The sequence below is a fragment of the Delphinapterus leucas genome, chromosome 1 (genome assembly GCF_059928025.1).
Source record: "Delphinapterus leucas isolate spDelLeu-1000000601 "Yukka" chromosome 1, BTC_Dleu_Yukka2, whole genome shotgun sequence".
Classification (NCBI taxonomy): Eukaryota; Metazoa; Chordata; class Mammalia; order Artiodactyla; family Monodontidae; genus Delphinapterus; species Delphinapterus leucas.
This window is the reverse complement of record NC_143129.1, coordinates 109048799-109065152: the sequence shown is the minus strand read 5'-3', so window position 1 is coordinate 109065152 and position 16354 is coordinate 109048799. Positions and strand designations below refer to the sequence as shown.

At 39.1% G+C, this 16354-nt stretch overlaps 2 protein-coding genes and 2 non-coding genes across 4 annotated transcripts in view; 3 read left to right on the top strand and 1 right to left on the bottom strand.

The window, feature by feature from the left end:
• Window positions 1-5832: 5832 nt before the first annotated feature.
• RPL5 (ribosomal protein L5) lies at window positions 5833-13834 on the top strand. Its single transcript, XM_022553423.3, has 8 exons — window positions 5833-5938; window positions 7125-7194; window positions 7280-7395; window positions 8544-8678; window positions 9977-10179; window positions 10923-11100; window positions 13176-13264; window positions 13668-13834. Exons 1-8 carry the CDS (start codon window positions 5936-5938, stop codon window positions 13765-13767), a joined length of 894 nt encoding a protein of 297 aa, XP_022409131.1. The 5' UTR covers window positions 5833-5935; the 3' UTR covers window positions 13768-13834.
• Window positions 10755-10850, top strand: LOC115801908 (small nucleolar RNA SNORD21). The gene has a single exon (XR_004022264.1). It is a non-coding gene; the product is annotated as a small nucleolar RNA SNORD21 (small nucleolar RNA).
• Window positions 13350-13482, top strand: LOC115801909 (small nucleolar RNA SNORA66). Its single transcript, XR_004022265.1, has one exon. It is a non-coding gene; the product is annotated as a small nucleolar RNA SNORA66 (small nucleolar RNA).
• A 1193-nt stretch (window positions 13835-15027) lies between the features above and the next one.
• Window positions 15028-16354, bottom strand: part of DIPK1A (divergent protein kinase domain 1A) — a 118742-nt gene continuing 117415 nt past the window's right edge. Inside the window, exon 5 of the mRNA XM_022553422.2 lies at window positions 15028-16331. Coding sequence (XP_022409130.1) covers window positions 15519-16331 — 813 coding nt within the window. The 3' untranslated portion in view covers window positions 15028-15518. The remainder of the gene's footprint in view (window positions 16332-16354) is intronic.

The window sequence follows — 16354 nt, the reverse complement described above, 5'->3', positions numbered from 1 at the left end:
ACTTCTAATAATATGGGCTTCATCTAGTGAACAAGTTACATTCCTTAGTTCAAACTGATCAGAATTTTGTTAAGTCTTCATTTTCTGGAAGTTTCAGAAAGTTCAGAAGTTCAGGTTCATTTTGATAACTTAGAAGATGACAACAGTTTACTAGCTGCAGTTTCACCTTTATTTTTAAACAAAGTTAATTGTCGTTAGTCTAAGCCAAAGAATGTTTACCCCTTAGTCAAACAAAAATACATCAGGGAATATATTCCAAAGTCAAATATACACATTTATGAATTTTTTTAGAGTACAAGGTCCTTATTTTAGTACAGTTTTAAGGCAGGCTTAGATTCAAAAAATCCCTGTGTTCCACTGTGATTGGCTGTGGGATCCTTTTCTTCATCTGTAAAATGGGGATAATGAACTACTGCTAAAGCAGTTTTGAGATTAAATGAGAAAATGTAGTAAACGTTTAGCATAGACTCTGGCACTTAGTAAAGTCTCAGTAGATGTTTGCTGTTTCTAACGTATATGTAGAAATCCTCCAACTCCCTTTCTATTCCCCATTCACTACCCTCCCAATCAAGTGTGAGTCATTGAGGCCAGTCCGGAAGAACAGGCCAATAGGGAGGAGCTCAGACATTTCAAGTCAGGTGATCTTCGGTGGTTGTGATGTTTCCAGAAAGCACCTCCCCTTAATCCAGGCAAGAGGCGCCCTTGCCAGGCCCCTTGCCCTGGTCCTGTACTTAATAAAACCCTGCATATCACAAACACACAGGAAAGTAAATTTATCAAGGAATGCGTGGCTATGGCTGCCTCTGTCATTTAGGACTCGGCATTTAGCTCTCACCAGAAGCTCTAAGCATCTGCCCTGGTAATGAACACCTTCCAGGCCCCAGGGAATTGCTGTTCCACATTTCTTGTGCCGTGTCCTCGACACAAAAGGCAATTGTGTCTGAATGTCATGAAGGTTTTAGGTTTGTGCTGCTGTTAACGTTTGAAACAGATACAGCTTTGGAGTACAGGAGGATTTGAGTAATGGAAATTTTTTTTAGGAAAGACAAAAAAACAAATTAACTTGTTGAATCCTTTCTTTGTGATAATGTGAACACAAAAGATTCTGGAATAACGAAGTTTCATGACTGAGTAAAGCCAAGCCTCCAATTTCTTGCTTATCTTTATGTTCCAGTTCCTGGTTCCAGAGGTTTTTCATTGTGTTAAAAGTTAGATTTGATTTAGACCAGACATGAGAGGTTGTAGAAGAGTAAAGTGAAACGACAGAAGGTGCTCAAATAATGAGCAAATCAGTCTTTGGCAGAAAAAAGTGAATTTTAAATTTGTGCTATCTAATTTTTTAATATGTAGTATCACTTGCTTTTAATCATAGTACAAGTGTTCAAACCCCAAACAGATCTAATTTTTAAAAATATGAAAATTGTAGACAAATTTTTTTCTAAATTGAATGAAACTGCATGAGGAATATTCAACAAATGTGACATTCTAATGAAATATAAGGAAATTAGAAGAAGGAAACGGAAAAGTTTGCATGAATGTGAAGAAGAAAACATGTACAAATAAACCTAAACCTAATTTCGATAGAGATTATTTTCTGACCCTAATAGGTCAGTGTATATAGTCTGATTGAAAAGACATTTGAACAAATTGAGCAACATACTACTATTTTAGTTTTCCTGTATTACACCCCATCGTTGAAATATTGTAAGAATAATAACAAAACTTGGGTGGATGTGGATATTATTGTAAGAGACAGAGAAAATTGCAATAAAACTGGCAGTGGTTTATATAACACCAAAATATCTGGTAATAGTTTCTATTGTATTCTATTGAAAACAAGAATTTATCATATATGATACCATTATATTGTTTGAATGTGATATGTGAAAAATCCGGTTCATTTCCAAATCTAAGTATTGCCTTATGAACATTATTTAAAATTCCAGTTTCTCTTGCTTCAGCATAGCAAAGTTTCTCCAAATTGAAATTAATAAAAATTATTCAAGAACCACAATGACCCAAGAAAAGTTGTCCAATTTGGCCTTCTTCTATGTAGAACACAAATGATGAGCTATCTTGATGATGACAACACAGAGATTTTGCTGAAATGAAGAGATAAAAAGGAAGTTTTATGGAATAAATATATTATAATTTATGAATTTTGTATGTCTTTATCTTATTAGTCATTCAAACATAAATAGCCTATGAACGGAACACCCAGACATGCTCAATCTTAATTATGTTTGATTGTCCTTGATATTTTGTTGACTTTCAGTCCTATAAAAATCATAGCTTTATACATTTTCCTGTTAAGAAACAAAGTTTATTCTTTCATTGAAGACTAATTATTTTTTTCCTAGATAAAAATACAGGTTTACAGGACTTCCCTGGCGGTCCAGTGGTTAGGATTCTGCACTTCTACTGCAGGGACCACTGTGGGAACTGAGATCCCACATGCCAACCAGTGTGGCAAAAAAAATACAGGTTTAAAATGTTTCTCATGTGTTGATATCAAAAGAGGGGATCCAACCATAAAGGAGTTTACCTATTTGCTATCCTTCAGTGTATAACCATAAGGTCATGTAAAGCAAAAACCAATTTCAGGGACTTCCCTGGTGGTGCAGTGGTTAAGATTCCACACTCCTAAGGCAGAGGGCCCGGGTTCCATCCCTGGTCAGGGAACTAGATCCCACATGCATACCGCAACTAAGAGTTTGCATGCCACAACTAAGGAGCCCGCGTGCTGCAACTAAGACCCAGCGCAACCAAATAAATAAATAAAATATTAAAAAATCTGTCATCATCATGATTTAATAAAAAACAATTGCAAAAAAACATTTTGAGATAACTTAAGATGTTTTTTGATCATAATTATGGTGGTTTCAATAAAGAACTAGCTGATCAGGGCAGTAGGTAGGTACCTCAAATTCATAATATATGGGTAACATATATGGGAAAATAAATATGGGAAAACTTTCCATATTTTGTTGTTAAATAATCACTACCAGAACTAAAAACTGCTGATTTATTTGGTAAAACTGAGTTTGCTTTCATTTCAAATAATAAAAGAAATATTTCCTTTTCTAACAGGAATCAATGTTTTATTTTTAATAATTTCCCTATTTTTTTTTTTTTCCCCTTTGGCCACACCGTGCTGCTTTCAGGATCTTAGTTCCCCGACCAGGTATTTCACGGGCAGTGGAAGCACCGAGTCGTAACCACTTGACCACCAGGGAATTCCCAATGTTTTATTTTTTATCTTGAAACAATTTCAAGATCACAGATTGGTTGTAAGAACAGTACAAAGAATTTTCATATACCCTTCTTCCAGATTCCCTACTGTTAACATTTTAATGTTTGCCTTATCATTTTCTTTCTCTTTACATGTATGTATATGTGTACATACACACAAATGTAATTATTTTCTGAGTCATTTGTTGAGCGTAAGTTGCTGAAATAATATCTATTACTCCAAAATAGTTCAGAGTATATTTCCTAAAAAATAAGAACACTCTCATATATAACCATAGTGTGCTTATCAAAATAAAATTAACATTGATCTATTACTACCATCTAATTCACAGATTCCATTCAAATTTCACTGATTGTTCTGAGAATGTCCTTCGTACAAAAGAAATAAAAAACCTTCCTTTTTCTTTTTTTCCTTTCTTGTCCAGGATGAAGTCTAGGATCACACATTGCATGAAGTTTGTCATGTCACTTTGGTCTCTTTTAATCTGGAATAGTTCTTTAGTCTTTCCTTATCCATCAGGATTTTGTCACTTTTGAAGAATGCAGACAGTTACTTTGTAGAATATCCCTCAATCTAGGTTTGTTTGCAGTTTCATCATGTATCAGACAATTAAATTAGACTGTGTTCTCAGTGCATGATATCAGGAGGCACACAAAACTGACTTGTCCCATTACTGTGATTTTTAAGTATTACTACTTGAACAAGATTATGTTGGTCGAGGATGCTGGACAAGTTCCCCCTGGTTCCTGGTGTCACCAACTGCACTGGCTGAGCCAGACACGCTAGCCACAACCCCCCAGCTGCAACCAAAGGGAATAGGTTCACATATTTTAATTTTGTTCTTATAAAGGTTTATAAGGTAAGAAGAAGCAAGATAAGAAGAATAAAACATTTAATTGTGTGTTAGCTTGCTTCATAACATCCAAATATTCAGGTTAATGGTATGTGGCCTTCATATGTACCCTTGCCCTACAACGTGCAAAAATTAGGGCTGGACCTATTTCCAGGTAGACTTTCCCTCTTGACGATTCCACCTGCAATGTAAGCAGGGCCTGACCAAGACAAGTGGCATGTTTTGTAGGCTAATAACTTGATGGACTACCAAAATGAAGGTCTTATGTACTTTCTATAAACACAAATTGTATTCCTCTTTCTTTACATTTCCAAAAGCCACTCGACAAAGATGGAACCACACTTGCCTGTGAGGAATGTTTCAGCTTTTCTCCTTGAGGGCTTTGTAGACCTTGGCCAGAGTGGACTCAATGTAAATTTTTCTGGTTATAAAAGGAGTTACAAATTGAAACCAGAGGAAACTGGCCTCACGATTCTGATTTGTTTCAAGTGGCAGTTCTTTGGAACCACTTAATCTGGTCATTCTGTTCAGCAGACCCTTCTCCCATCTCTGACACTGAGCAGTTTACATGCTGATTCTTTCCTGCTAGGTTAAACTTATACACACTCATGTCCCAAGAGCAGTCTTAAATCATTGGAGGATGGGGGTACAGAGTTAAAATTCATTCTAAGGATGGGTAAATTTTAAATTGCTGTGCCAGTATGTAATTTGTCTTTTTTTCCTGGTGGAGTCAGTAAATTCCAATATTGGGAAAATAGAATTTGTTTTCTACGTTCCTGAGACCTTTTGGCTTGGCTTGATTAAGGCCAAATATAAACTGTAGACTCCCAGTCCCCAAGCCAGCCAGTCTGATTTACTAAGGGTGGTGAATATTCAGATATTTGCATTTTACCTAGTACCCAAACAATTCCCATGCAATAGCCCAAAGACCACCTTTGAAATACTGTCGGGTGAGGGAATACTGTTTCTTGAGGTGCTTTTTTGTTTGGTGGGTTGGTTGATTGGTTCTTCTCAGTCTCTGTGTGGAGAATAGGGAATTCTTAAGTTGCAATTAGTTTTAAAAGAATGAAAAAAAGGACTTAGAAAAAAGTTATGTTGACTAGATGAGAGTGATGGAGGGAGGGAAAAGGAATAAGGCAGTCAGGGATCAGGGAAGACGATGGAGGGAGACAGTAGTAGGTTTTTTTTTTTTTTTTACCATTTAACAAATACCGAATACTTACTGAATGTGAGTACTGTGCTAAATGCTGGAGATTCAAAGGTGAACTTGACAGCAGGGCCCACCCTCAGGGAGTTTACAATCTAGGGTAGGCTGAGACAGGTACAAAGGTGCTGTGGGAAGGCCCCTAACCCAGGCTTGGCTTCCTGAGGGGGAATCTGCATGCTCTGGACCCGGAGGAGTAGTCAAGGAGGGGGCAAAGGGGCTCTAGAGCTAATTCATTCTATTTAATTTTTAAACTTTTTTTTTTCTTGCTTACAAAAGTAATAATGTTTGTTATGAAACAACTTCCTAGCATAGGAAAGTGAAAGCATTTTACAATCCTCCCTGCTACTGATCACCGCCCTTCCCTGTCGGATCACCAGTCAGGAGATTGGGACTCCGCGACTTTGAAGATTTGTTTCGGGAAGGCGAAGTCCAGCATCGGTCCTCCCACCAGCAGGGGGTGGAGTACTGCATGCCAGGAGGCCGGCGGGTCTCTCTTCCACACGTCGCTGGCGTGAGCGTCGGCGCTACATACTGCGCCTGCGCACGCACCGCGGCCTTTTTCCCCCCCCGGAGCCGTGCTGTTTCTGCAGCTCGGTGGAGGCTAGAGCTTCTGTTCTACAGGATGGTGAGTGTGTATCTCGGTCTCGGGGCTACAGATGCACGGGGGTTCTCTCTCCTTGTCCTAAAGGCAGCCTAGGTTCCATCTGGCGCGGTGCAGGGATCGGATGCCATTAGATTGCCGGCTCTGCCGTGGTCGGGCTGCAGCTCCCAGCGTGGCCTTAATGGCTGCCACGGCGCACAAGCGGGCGGGGGGAGGGGTTGAAGAAGAGGGGGAGTTGGGGCAGAGGATTGGGGATGGGGTGAGTATAGTAGACAAACGGCAGGGGTAGTGCTGGCCCGGCAGAGGGGGCACCGGCAGGCGGCCGGGACGAGGAGATTGCGTAGAGTCAGTCTCAGACTAGCTGGGGGATGCCTGAGTGGAGACGGGCTGCAGCTCCTCGGACCCAGCTCCACCCATGACTGCTTGGTGGGTTTTCTGGGAGAGCGTCGGGGCTGGCAAGTTGCTCGGAAAACCTGTGTTTTTGGGGCCGACGAAGTGGCTTTTAAGCCACAACCGTCAGTAGAACCTGGAGGCTGTGGGGTCTTTGGGCCCCGAAAAGAAGCTCATTTACTTTGGTATGCGTCGCCTGCCTCTTTCTCTATATCGTCGCTGGCTTCGCTTTTTAATGATTCTTCGGGTGGGTGTTGCTTTAGTTGGTGGGGGTCAGTGTTGTTTTAATCGGGAGTAATTGCTGAATATATCCTTGGCCAGTTATGTTTTGTGGCAAGTAATTTAGGCTTTTGAAAAACATTTGTGGAAAGAGGGAAATATTAGGTTCTTGAAATGGGACAGTATTAAGAACAGATTGATGTTTGCAAGATTGCTGTCTTGAACGGTGTTTTGCAAAGTTGGTCACTAGGATTATTCCTGGTCCAATAGGGAACAAAAGTTGAGAGTAAGTTTAAGAATTTAAAATCAATGTGACAGTTTTATATCTGGTGAATATAATAAATTGGCCTGCATTTTGTATGTTTTCTCATTCCATTTTTCCTGCCGATTCATTTTTATTTTGCTTTATGAAACTGTCAGTCTTGACATGGAAAGTAGGAGAAAAAGTGATTCTTGACTTCAGATTTGAGAAAGTGATGGTTGTGTCTGGATTCACTTTTGAAGTTTAAGTGTTATTTTGTTACACAGTTAACACAAATGTCAAAAGTATCAGAAGCTAAAACATTTATCAAAGTTTTAATAACATTTTTTTATCTTAAAGGGGTTTGTTAAAGTTGTCAAGAATAAGGCCTACTTCAAGAGATACCAAGTGAAATTTAGAAGACGGCGAGGTATGGTCAGGTTTTCATGTTCACGACATGAAAAGAATCTGCTTTGTACTGGAATAGACTTTTTTAAATTACTTTTTTTTTTCAGAGGGCAAAACTGACTACTATGCTCGGAAACGATTGGTAATTCAAGATAAAAATAAGTACAACACACCCAAATACAGAATGATAGTTCGTGTAACTAACAGAGATATCATTTGTCAGGTAAGTTGTATTCTAGATGCAAGTAATGGATGGTAACCTCCACCCCCCCTTCTGCCCTCACTGTGGTAGAAAAGTTGTACTCGGGGAGCAAAACACAACGTATGCATTAGGTTCATCTAGTCTAGTGCCTGGCACTCCAAAGAACATTGAGTAGTTCTTTTAGTAGGTCTGAAGTTGGAGCCTGGGAAATTGGTACTGTAAAAAATACTCTGAGGATCAGCTGTTTGGCAATCCTGACCCAGTTTAATTCCATTCACTTTCTAATTGGTGGGGGGGGGTGGGGGGGATTAGAGAAGTTCATGGCACTGTGCTATTTTTGTGGGGGTGGGAGGGTAAATTTGAGACCCAGTAGAAGGTTCTTGCCCATTCCAATTCCAGTAAGATAATAGAATTTATTGTGGACTGAGTTCACTTATCTAATACTTTGAAGAGGTAGGTAGTTGTGAATGTTAAATTAGACTCTTAAGATTGTTTTTATTCTTGATTACTGTTCAAAATAGGTTTTAGTAAATACTTATGAAGGTGTCTCCCACGTAAAAGACTTACAGAAAGTGGCAATTTGCTCCTAGAAGGTAGTTTTCTGGGCTTTTACAACTAGGAAAACTTTTCGTACTTGAGATTTGGAGGAGACAGGCACATTTATTTTCTGGGCAGACTAATTTGTTGGTTGTGAAGGCAATCTGTTCCTCCATACCTAAGTTCAGATAACTAAATATTAGGTTTTCTGAAACATTGTTGGACTTAGATATGCTTAGTTTAAAAGGTGTTTGAAATAATCAGGGATTCCTTTTTGATTTTTCAAAGTGCCTCCTTAATTCACCAGCTTTCCCAGCTCAAGGTCTTTTCAGTATTTCTCAGAAGTAAGGAACTACAGTATAACTTATTCCAAAGGTATTTTAATATTCGATGTCTGTGGTAATTTGAGACTTATGTACCGTGAAATTAGTCAAACATACACAAACTCATAAACCTACCTTCTGTAGTTGACCAGGCCATAATCGTTGAAGGTGAGTGGGTTTAACAAAGATCTTAAGTGATGCAGATCTGTGTCTGTTTTTTTGTTAAATCTTTTGAAAAAGAAGGCACTTAGGAAGTAATCCACAAAACAGTGAAAACAGATTACTAACCTGTTTTTTCTCTTATTGTAGATTGCTTATGCCCGTATAGAAGGAGATATGATAGTTTGTGCAGCTTATGCTCATGAACTCCCGAAGTATGGTGTGAAGGTTGGCCTGACAAATTATGCTGCAGCATATTGTACTGGCCTGCTGCTGGCACGCAGGGTATGTACAAGATTACTTTAAGTGATGTATTTTGGAATTAGCTCACTGGAGTTGTCTGCAACATAGATGGTTCACACATGGATAAGACACCTTCAGCTAGCTGTGGGGAGAGAGGAGTGCCTCCTGTTGCCCTGTGGCTTATAAGGGCATCACCAGGGAAGATAATTTTATATAAATACATTGTTTAAGACAGAGATGTACTTTATAATCTGGGGAAGCCTTTTTTTCTGTTTTCTCCCATTTGTTGGGTATATCTAGACCAATAGAATTATTTTGCATTGATGGATATCTGTAATCTGTGCTGTCTGATATGGTAGCCGCTAGCCACATGTAGCTATTAAGTGCTTGAAATGTGTCTAGTGCTGCTGATAACTGAGTTTTTAACTTAAATATGAATAGCCGGTTGTGGCTAGTTGGTGACTATTTTGTTGGACAGATCTAGTCAGAAGTGTAGATCTCACCATCAGCGTACATTAAAAATGCAGACTATACCCCACACCTTCAGAATTTATATTCTCATAGGGTGTCCAGGTGATTTATATGCATGCTAAATTTTGAGAAGCAGTGCCTTAAGCTTTTGAGGCGGGGGTAGGCATTGGTGGGGGGATTCATTTTTGTTTTAATAATCTTTGCCTTTGGGTGGCAACATTTCCTATAAAAGGAAATGAAAATGTGACCTTACCTTGTTTTTGTTTTCTGACCTTGTTTTGCAGTGGAATTGTTAAGCATGCATCATTGTTGGGGACCCACATCTTCACTGGTTATAAACATGTTTGGGTTGGGACATTGTCTTTTATATGAGCATCTTGGGGCAAAGGCACTATAGATAACTAGCAGAGTAGTGGCACCTGTTAACATAATACAGTGGCAGGGTAGAGCCACAAAAGGTGTTCTCTTCAGCACAGGATCCTACTCGTAATACTGTAATGAAGTCAAACAAAACTGCCTATGACAATATTTGGTTGTTGAATTATAGCTAAATATGACTGAGGAAAGGTGGAGATTACTTCCCTTGAGTAAATATATAAGAAATTTATTATGTCCTTATTGATTGCTACAAAAATCAGGTATGGACAATGTAGCAGATTCAGAAACTGTTAAACAGTTACACTTGTTGGTAAAATTGGATATCTGAAATTTTGTGGCATTTAAAAATTGATATTTAAAAGCAGATTGGGATAAAGAGAAAAAGTGATTTGGAAGGAAATTTTTTGTCAGGTCATTAGAGTTGTGAATTTTGAGATATTGTTGTTTGAATATATTCTAACAAGCATTTAGATTGGCTTCTTTGTTAATAGCTTCTTAATAGGTTTGGTATGGACAAAATTTATGAAGGCCAAGTCGAGGTGACTGGAGATGAATACAATGTTGAAAGCATTGATGGTCAACCTGGTGCCTTCACCTGTTACTTGGATGCAGGGCTTGCCAGGACTACTACTGGGAATAAAGTTTTTGGGGCCCTGAAGGGAGCTGTCGATGGAGGCTTGTCTATCCCTCACAGGTAATAATAGTATTCAGGGCCTCGTTGCCTGGACTCCAGTACTGCACTGTTTCTAACTGGTTGGGCTGTGGAGATAACTGAACCAATTAGAGTAATAGTAGCTATCATTGTGTACCTGCCATGTGCTGGGTACTGTGCAAAGGGAACCTGGCAGGGTGGGAAGGAACTGTAACATGGTTTATAAATGAAGAGACTGGGGTTCCGGGGTAAAATTATTTGTCCAAGGTTTTAGAGCCAATAAAGGGAAGAGCCAGTGTTGAAACCACTACCTTTGTGTGTGGCTAAGTTTTGGTTAGAAATGAGCAACTTGATTCCACCAGTACTCCCCCTATTTTTTTTTTTGTTTGGTTAATTCAGAATGAAAATTTGTTTACTGAGTTATGGGGAAATATGGACTCTAGGGGGGAAAAAAGTTTGAGAAAAAGACATGAATTTTTAAACCTTCAACTGGAAATAAGAGTGTAGGCTGTCCTTTGCTATGAAATAAGGAGAACTATATAGTGGCCTTGGTTCATTTAATGGTATTTAAAGGTGCTTGTGGCATGATTTTCTATCCTGGAGTTCAAAAATTAGCTGCTGAATGATGATGTCCCACTAACTGAGCAGTCAGTAGTTGGTCCTTTGGTTGCATATGATGCAATTAATTGTTTCAAGACGGGACTGATGGCAGCTACTGAAATGAATTCCTTCTAGGGAACTGATTTCAACCAATATATACTAAAACATGGAAAACTTTATTTCAGTACCAAACGGTTCCCTGGTTATGATTCAGAAAGCAAAGAATTCAATGCTGAGGTACACCGAAAGCACATCATGGGGCAGAACGTTGCAGATTATATGCGTTACCTGATTGAAGAAGATGAAGATGCTTACAAGAAACAATTCTCTCAATACATAAAGAACAACGTAACTCCAGACATGGTAAAAATTTAACTAAAAATACCTGTATTGGTAAATTTATAGAACCGGGTTTCCTACCTGTTTTGAGTGGGTATGTTAATACAGTTTTATTTCAGGTTAACAGTTAAAAGTTGAATATGGGCATGTTAAAATGAAATTGGGATGTTGGACCTAGGGTAGGTTAAAAGTCAGACAAGATACTGTTAGGAGGAGCTGGACTTGTCAACAAGCTTTTAGGAATCTTTTAGATGCTGAACGATGGCAGGCTTCAGGCATCCAGATCTAAAGCCTTTGGTGGCTTTTATGCATTTGGCTGTTCTGTATTTATAAATTTCATTCATGTGGTCATAATCTACTCCAATACGAGGTGCTAGTTACTAGACTTCACTCATTTTGAGGTCATGGGGAAAAAGGTTCTTTCTTCATTCTTAGCAGATAAGTGCTATGTTCTGGACTTTCTCAGTGTCTCAGGCATGCACACAAAAAGGGAGATGTACAGATTCTATCACTAGTTCTGTGTGATGTTGCAAAAGTGAAGGGACCCGTGTTTTCAAAAGTCAGTTTAATGTTGCAAAGTTTATCACCCCTAAAGTGGAGTCTCAGGGCGCTCTCTATTAATACGTTGGGGTAATTGATGATGACAGTGCGAGTTTCGATAGTGAAGGCATAGAACACAAAAATCACAGATTATTATAAACGTATTACAAATACAGAATTATATGTAAATTGATATATAGCAAGTAATTGTTTTTATTAGGTTTTTTCTGTTGCTGCATATTTTGTATTTGGCATACCTATGTCTGAAAATTATTTTTAAAATAGAGTTATAATTGAGGGAAAGATCACTTTCTGTTTTTGCATTATTTTCCTTTGCTAATGAGCTTTATACAAATGCATGTAGTAATTGCATTTTAAAAAATTTATTTTTGGCTGCGTTGGGTCTTTGTAGCTGCACACGGGCTTTCTCTAGTTGCGGAGAGCGGGGGCTACTCTTCCTTGTGGTGTGCATGCTTCTCATTGCGGTGGCTTCTCGTTGCGGAGCACGGGCTCTAGGCGTATGGGCTTCAGTAGGCGTATGTGGCTCGTGGGCTCTAGAGCACAGGCTCCGTAGTTGTGGCACACGGGCTTAGTTGCTCCACGGCATGTGGGATCTTCCCAGACCAGGGCTCGAACCCGTGTCCCCTGCATTGGCAGGTGGATTCTTAACCACTGCGCCACCAGGGAAGCCCAGTAATTGCATTTTACTCACATGGAATGAGTAGTTTTAGAGACCTGGATTACCTTGACTCATTCTTCAGGAAGGCTGTAATTGTTACTGAATTTCACACATTTTACAGTTTCTCTTCCTGACTTGATCTTCCATGTGATCAGTAGTCATTTGGGTTGGGGGTATTAAAACACTTCAGAGAGTTGCAGCATTGTTTTTTGTTGAATTTTAGAACAAAATTCTCATTAATGTTTCTAATTGGACAGCGGTTTTCTAGGGAAATTTGGGCCTCTTTCTGATTCCACAGGGGCCTGATACTGCTGCCAGATACTGGTGATTTGTGGTAGTAGATCAAGAGCTTCCTGGTGTGGGATCCTGGGAGTAACTTTTGAAAAGACCTATCAGAAATCAGTGGGAAATAGACATATGGGGAACGTGGGAGGACAGAGCTGTATTTGGCAGTTGCTTGTTAGCCCGTATATTTTTCATCTTGACATCTTAAATGCTGGCATGTATCCATACTTGAATGAAAGAATTTAGGTCAGATGGTTTTAAATGAGCATAAGACGTGTTTCTACAGAAAACAGTCTGCTTTAAACTTGAGTGACTCATGAAGTATAGCTGAATTATTTAGAAATACATGCGAATTTTTCTTGAGGAAGATTGTTATGTTTTGTGAACAGTGTCAATTCATGTTGCTTATGGTAAAAACTGGGACTTTCTTAGGAAAAGATGGGTTACAAAAAGATACCAATATTGACCTAGTTTAGCTCCTTTTGAGAATCTGGCTTAGAAGGACAAAATAGAGCAAGCAGTAGAATAGTGTGTTTTATTACTGTTTAGGGCATATGAAATGAAACCAAGTACTGTTTGCTTTGCTTTGTTTCAGATGGAGGAGATGTATAAGAAGGCTCATGCTGCAATACGAGAGAATCCAGTGTATGAGAAGAAGCCTAAGAAAGAAGTTAAAAAGAAGAGGTATGTGTTTTACTGTTTTTTGAAGAGAAAGAGGTTGGGAGGGGTTCCTGCCTTGTTTCATCTCGCTCAGACTCTGAGTGAAGTTGTGCAAACTCGATCACTAGCTCTGCATGATGTTGCAGAGGTGAGGGGAACCAGGTTTGCTAAAGTAATTGTGGTGATAGAAATGTATTAGCCTTGGATGCTACCGAGGTGGCCCATTCTGTCCCAGTACATTGTAACTGTCAATTACTGCATTTTTTAATAGGCTAACTAAGGAAGAGAACAGGTATTGGACTTGGGATTATTTGACCTCCATTTTATTACAAAGGGTGTCTTTTTCAAAGTTAAATATTCTCTATTCTCTTTCGCTATGGTTTTTAAAATTTATGTCCCTTTCTCTTCTTTTTACCTTGTTCTGTAGGTGGAACCGTCCCAAAATGTCACTTGCCCAGAAGAAAGACCGGGTAGCTCAGAAGAAGGCAAGCTTCCTTAGAGCTCAGGAACGGGCTGCTGAGAGTTAATAAACCAAACCACAATTTCTATGAAGATTTTTCAGATAAAGACAGTAATAAACTTATTGAACAAGTAGCTGTTTCTGTGTTAAGCTCTTGTTAATGAAACTGTGGGAAGTACCTGAAATTGACAGTATTTTCCTTCCAGAAACAAGTGTAGCTTTTTCCAGAAAATCTTACGTATTGCCTCAAAGTCCATACCTTGGGCATCTGTTCTTCCTGACAGGAGTTATCCCTTGAATTGTATGATGTGCAGCTGTCCTCAAAAAGTCTGGCAAGCAACAGACAAACCTTCCCCTAGAAATATTTCTTCCATTCATTTATTGTAACCACATGATGAGTTGGAAGAAAAAGTACCTTCGAAGTTTACAATTTTAAAGTAAGTGAAACTGATGCTACTCCACGGCTTTAGTTCTTGAGAGATGATAGCTCTCCAATGAAGGTCATATAATTTTAACACATTTATCCAGGTGAAACCTTTGAGCAGAAAATACTGGTTCTTTTTAAATTTTATTTATTATTTATTTTTGTGGTACGCGGGCCTCTCACTGTTGTGGCCTCTCTCGTTGCGGAGCACAGGCTCCGGACGTGCAGGCTCAGCGGGCATGGCTCATGGGCCCAGCTGCTCTGCGGCATGTGGGATCTTCCCGGACCAGGGCACGAACCCGTGTCTCCTGCATCGGCAAGTGGACTCTCAACCACTGCGCCACCAGGGAAGCCCGAAAATACTGGTTCTTTAATTATAAGAAGAGGTGTTTCGTTTTATGGAGTTGAAAGGCCAGATCTGAATAAACACAAAAGAGAGGAGCAAATACTAACCCTTGTATATCAAGTTTACATGAGAAAGAGAGATGGATATATTTACATGCCTCTTGAGAAACAGTCCTTTGGCCAGTAGGGAATACTGTTTGTTTGAAAATGGAAAATTATTAATAGGAAGTTTATGATTTCAGAGTCCTGCTCTTAATGTCCCACTTTCCCATAGCTCAGATTCAGCATATGTGTACCTGTGTTAGGTCTGTGGCCTAAAGATACGAGTTTTGAAGACCAGTTGGCTGGCTGATGATACTAAGATACAGACCCTTAAATCTAGGATGATGAACTCATCCATATTCAGCCTCTAAAATTGGCAATTATATATTGCCAAGTAGAATGCTTCTGATGGGTTTTCAGTGGGTAAGAGCCAGTCAAAACTTTCTGAAGCCACATAAAATGTGATGTCTAAATGAGTAAAGTGTATTTATAAGAAACCATGCTATTAACCCAACATCTGTTTATAAAGGAGTAATTTTAATTTACCTGCTTTGCAGTCTTAATTTCTGTTAATGTGCAAACTTTACCATGCTGAGACATTAGTAAATTTATAAATTTTCTTTTAAACAGCAGCTTCAATGCAAACACAATTTCCAGCACTGATACTTTGGCTAACAAATCTACAAAATACTCTGACCGTTGATGTTTATGGAATGAGGCTTTTCACAGCATTATTTTAAGTCATTAGTCAAAATAGTTACACAGTGAATGTACTAGGAAATGTACCAGCGTTTCTAAAAGGGCAGGAATGAATATTTTTGATCCTATACCTCCTGCCATTACTTCAGCAATCAACATGTATTTTAAGATGATGGCTTCCTTAGGATCAGGGGAAAGGAGTTTTGTGATAACTGGCAAGGATTTGAATCAAGCCATTTAGAAAAAATGTTCAAGATTTTTCTTTTGAAGTGCTAAGTTTCTTAAAATGGTCACAATGTCCAAATGAACTAAGAGTCGTTTGTGTAGGAAATTTTCTTCCACAGTAATGTTTTTAGGTTATTTAGTATCAAAGAATGTTCCATTTCCATTTGATTTGCTGTGACTTTGAGAGCAATACAGGAATACAGCTGCTTTTCTAATTCTTCACGAATTTCAATTGGAGCACCACGCAACAGGTAGTCTTTGAGTAACTGACAGGCTTTTGCCAAGTTTGGTTGGATCACTTCTGAGGTACACTTCATTGTACTCTGATCACAGCTAGTTCGACAATCCGTGCCATAGACACAGTCCAGATCAGACTCACAGTGACGATCCTTTATAAGTTCTTTCAGGTTTGTCTCTGGCACAATTTTTCTCATGTCCACCATTTTCAAATCATACTTATCATTATATCCTAGGTTTTTGGCACTAGTATCGCACATGAGGAAGTTTCCATAGGGGCCATGGAAAACATCTTCCACAAATTCTAGAAGTCCTATGGCTATTTTAGCCTTTCTAGGCCATGATGGTGTGAACAACTGATCCATGCTTCTTCTGAACCCAGATGGAATAAAAAGTTCAATGACCCATGGAAGGCTTATTCCATAAAGAGAGGTATATTCCACACTTTCCATCACATAGAGATCACCACAGAATCCCATTAATTTGGGGGTATGTTCTTTATCTTGAAGTATTACCATGAGAAGAAATTCATTTAATTGAAGAAGTGCCCATGCTGACTTTGCTTCTCCCAAGGAAACCTGGCCATCTTTGTCTCCATCAGCCACTGTCAAGATGAGATTAACCAGTTCAGAGAGGTTGCCTTGGTCACCCAACTTTGCCTGTAAAGATAAGAATTTGGCTA

Excerpts from the sequence above, each read along its gene's own strand:
- RPL5 (XM_022553423.3), top strand. Across the intron at positions 7,396-8,543 it reads ACAGAGATATCATTTGTCAG|ATTGCTTATGCCCGTATAGA; the intron begins GTAAGTTGTATT and ends CTCTTATTGTAG. Across the intron at positions 11,101-13,175 it reads ACAACGTAACTCCAGACATG|ATGGAGGAGATGTATAAGAA; the intron begins GTAAAAATTTAA and ends GCTTTGTTTCAG.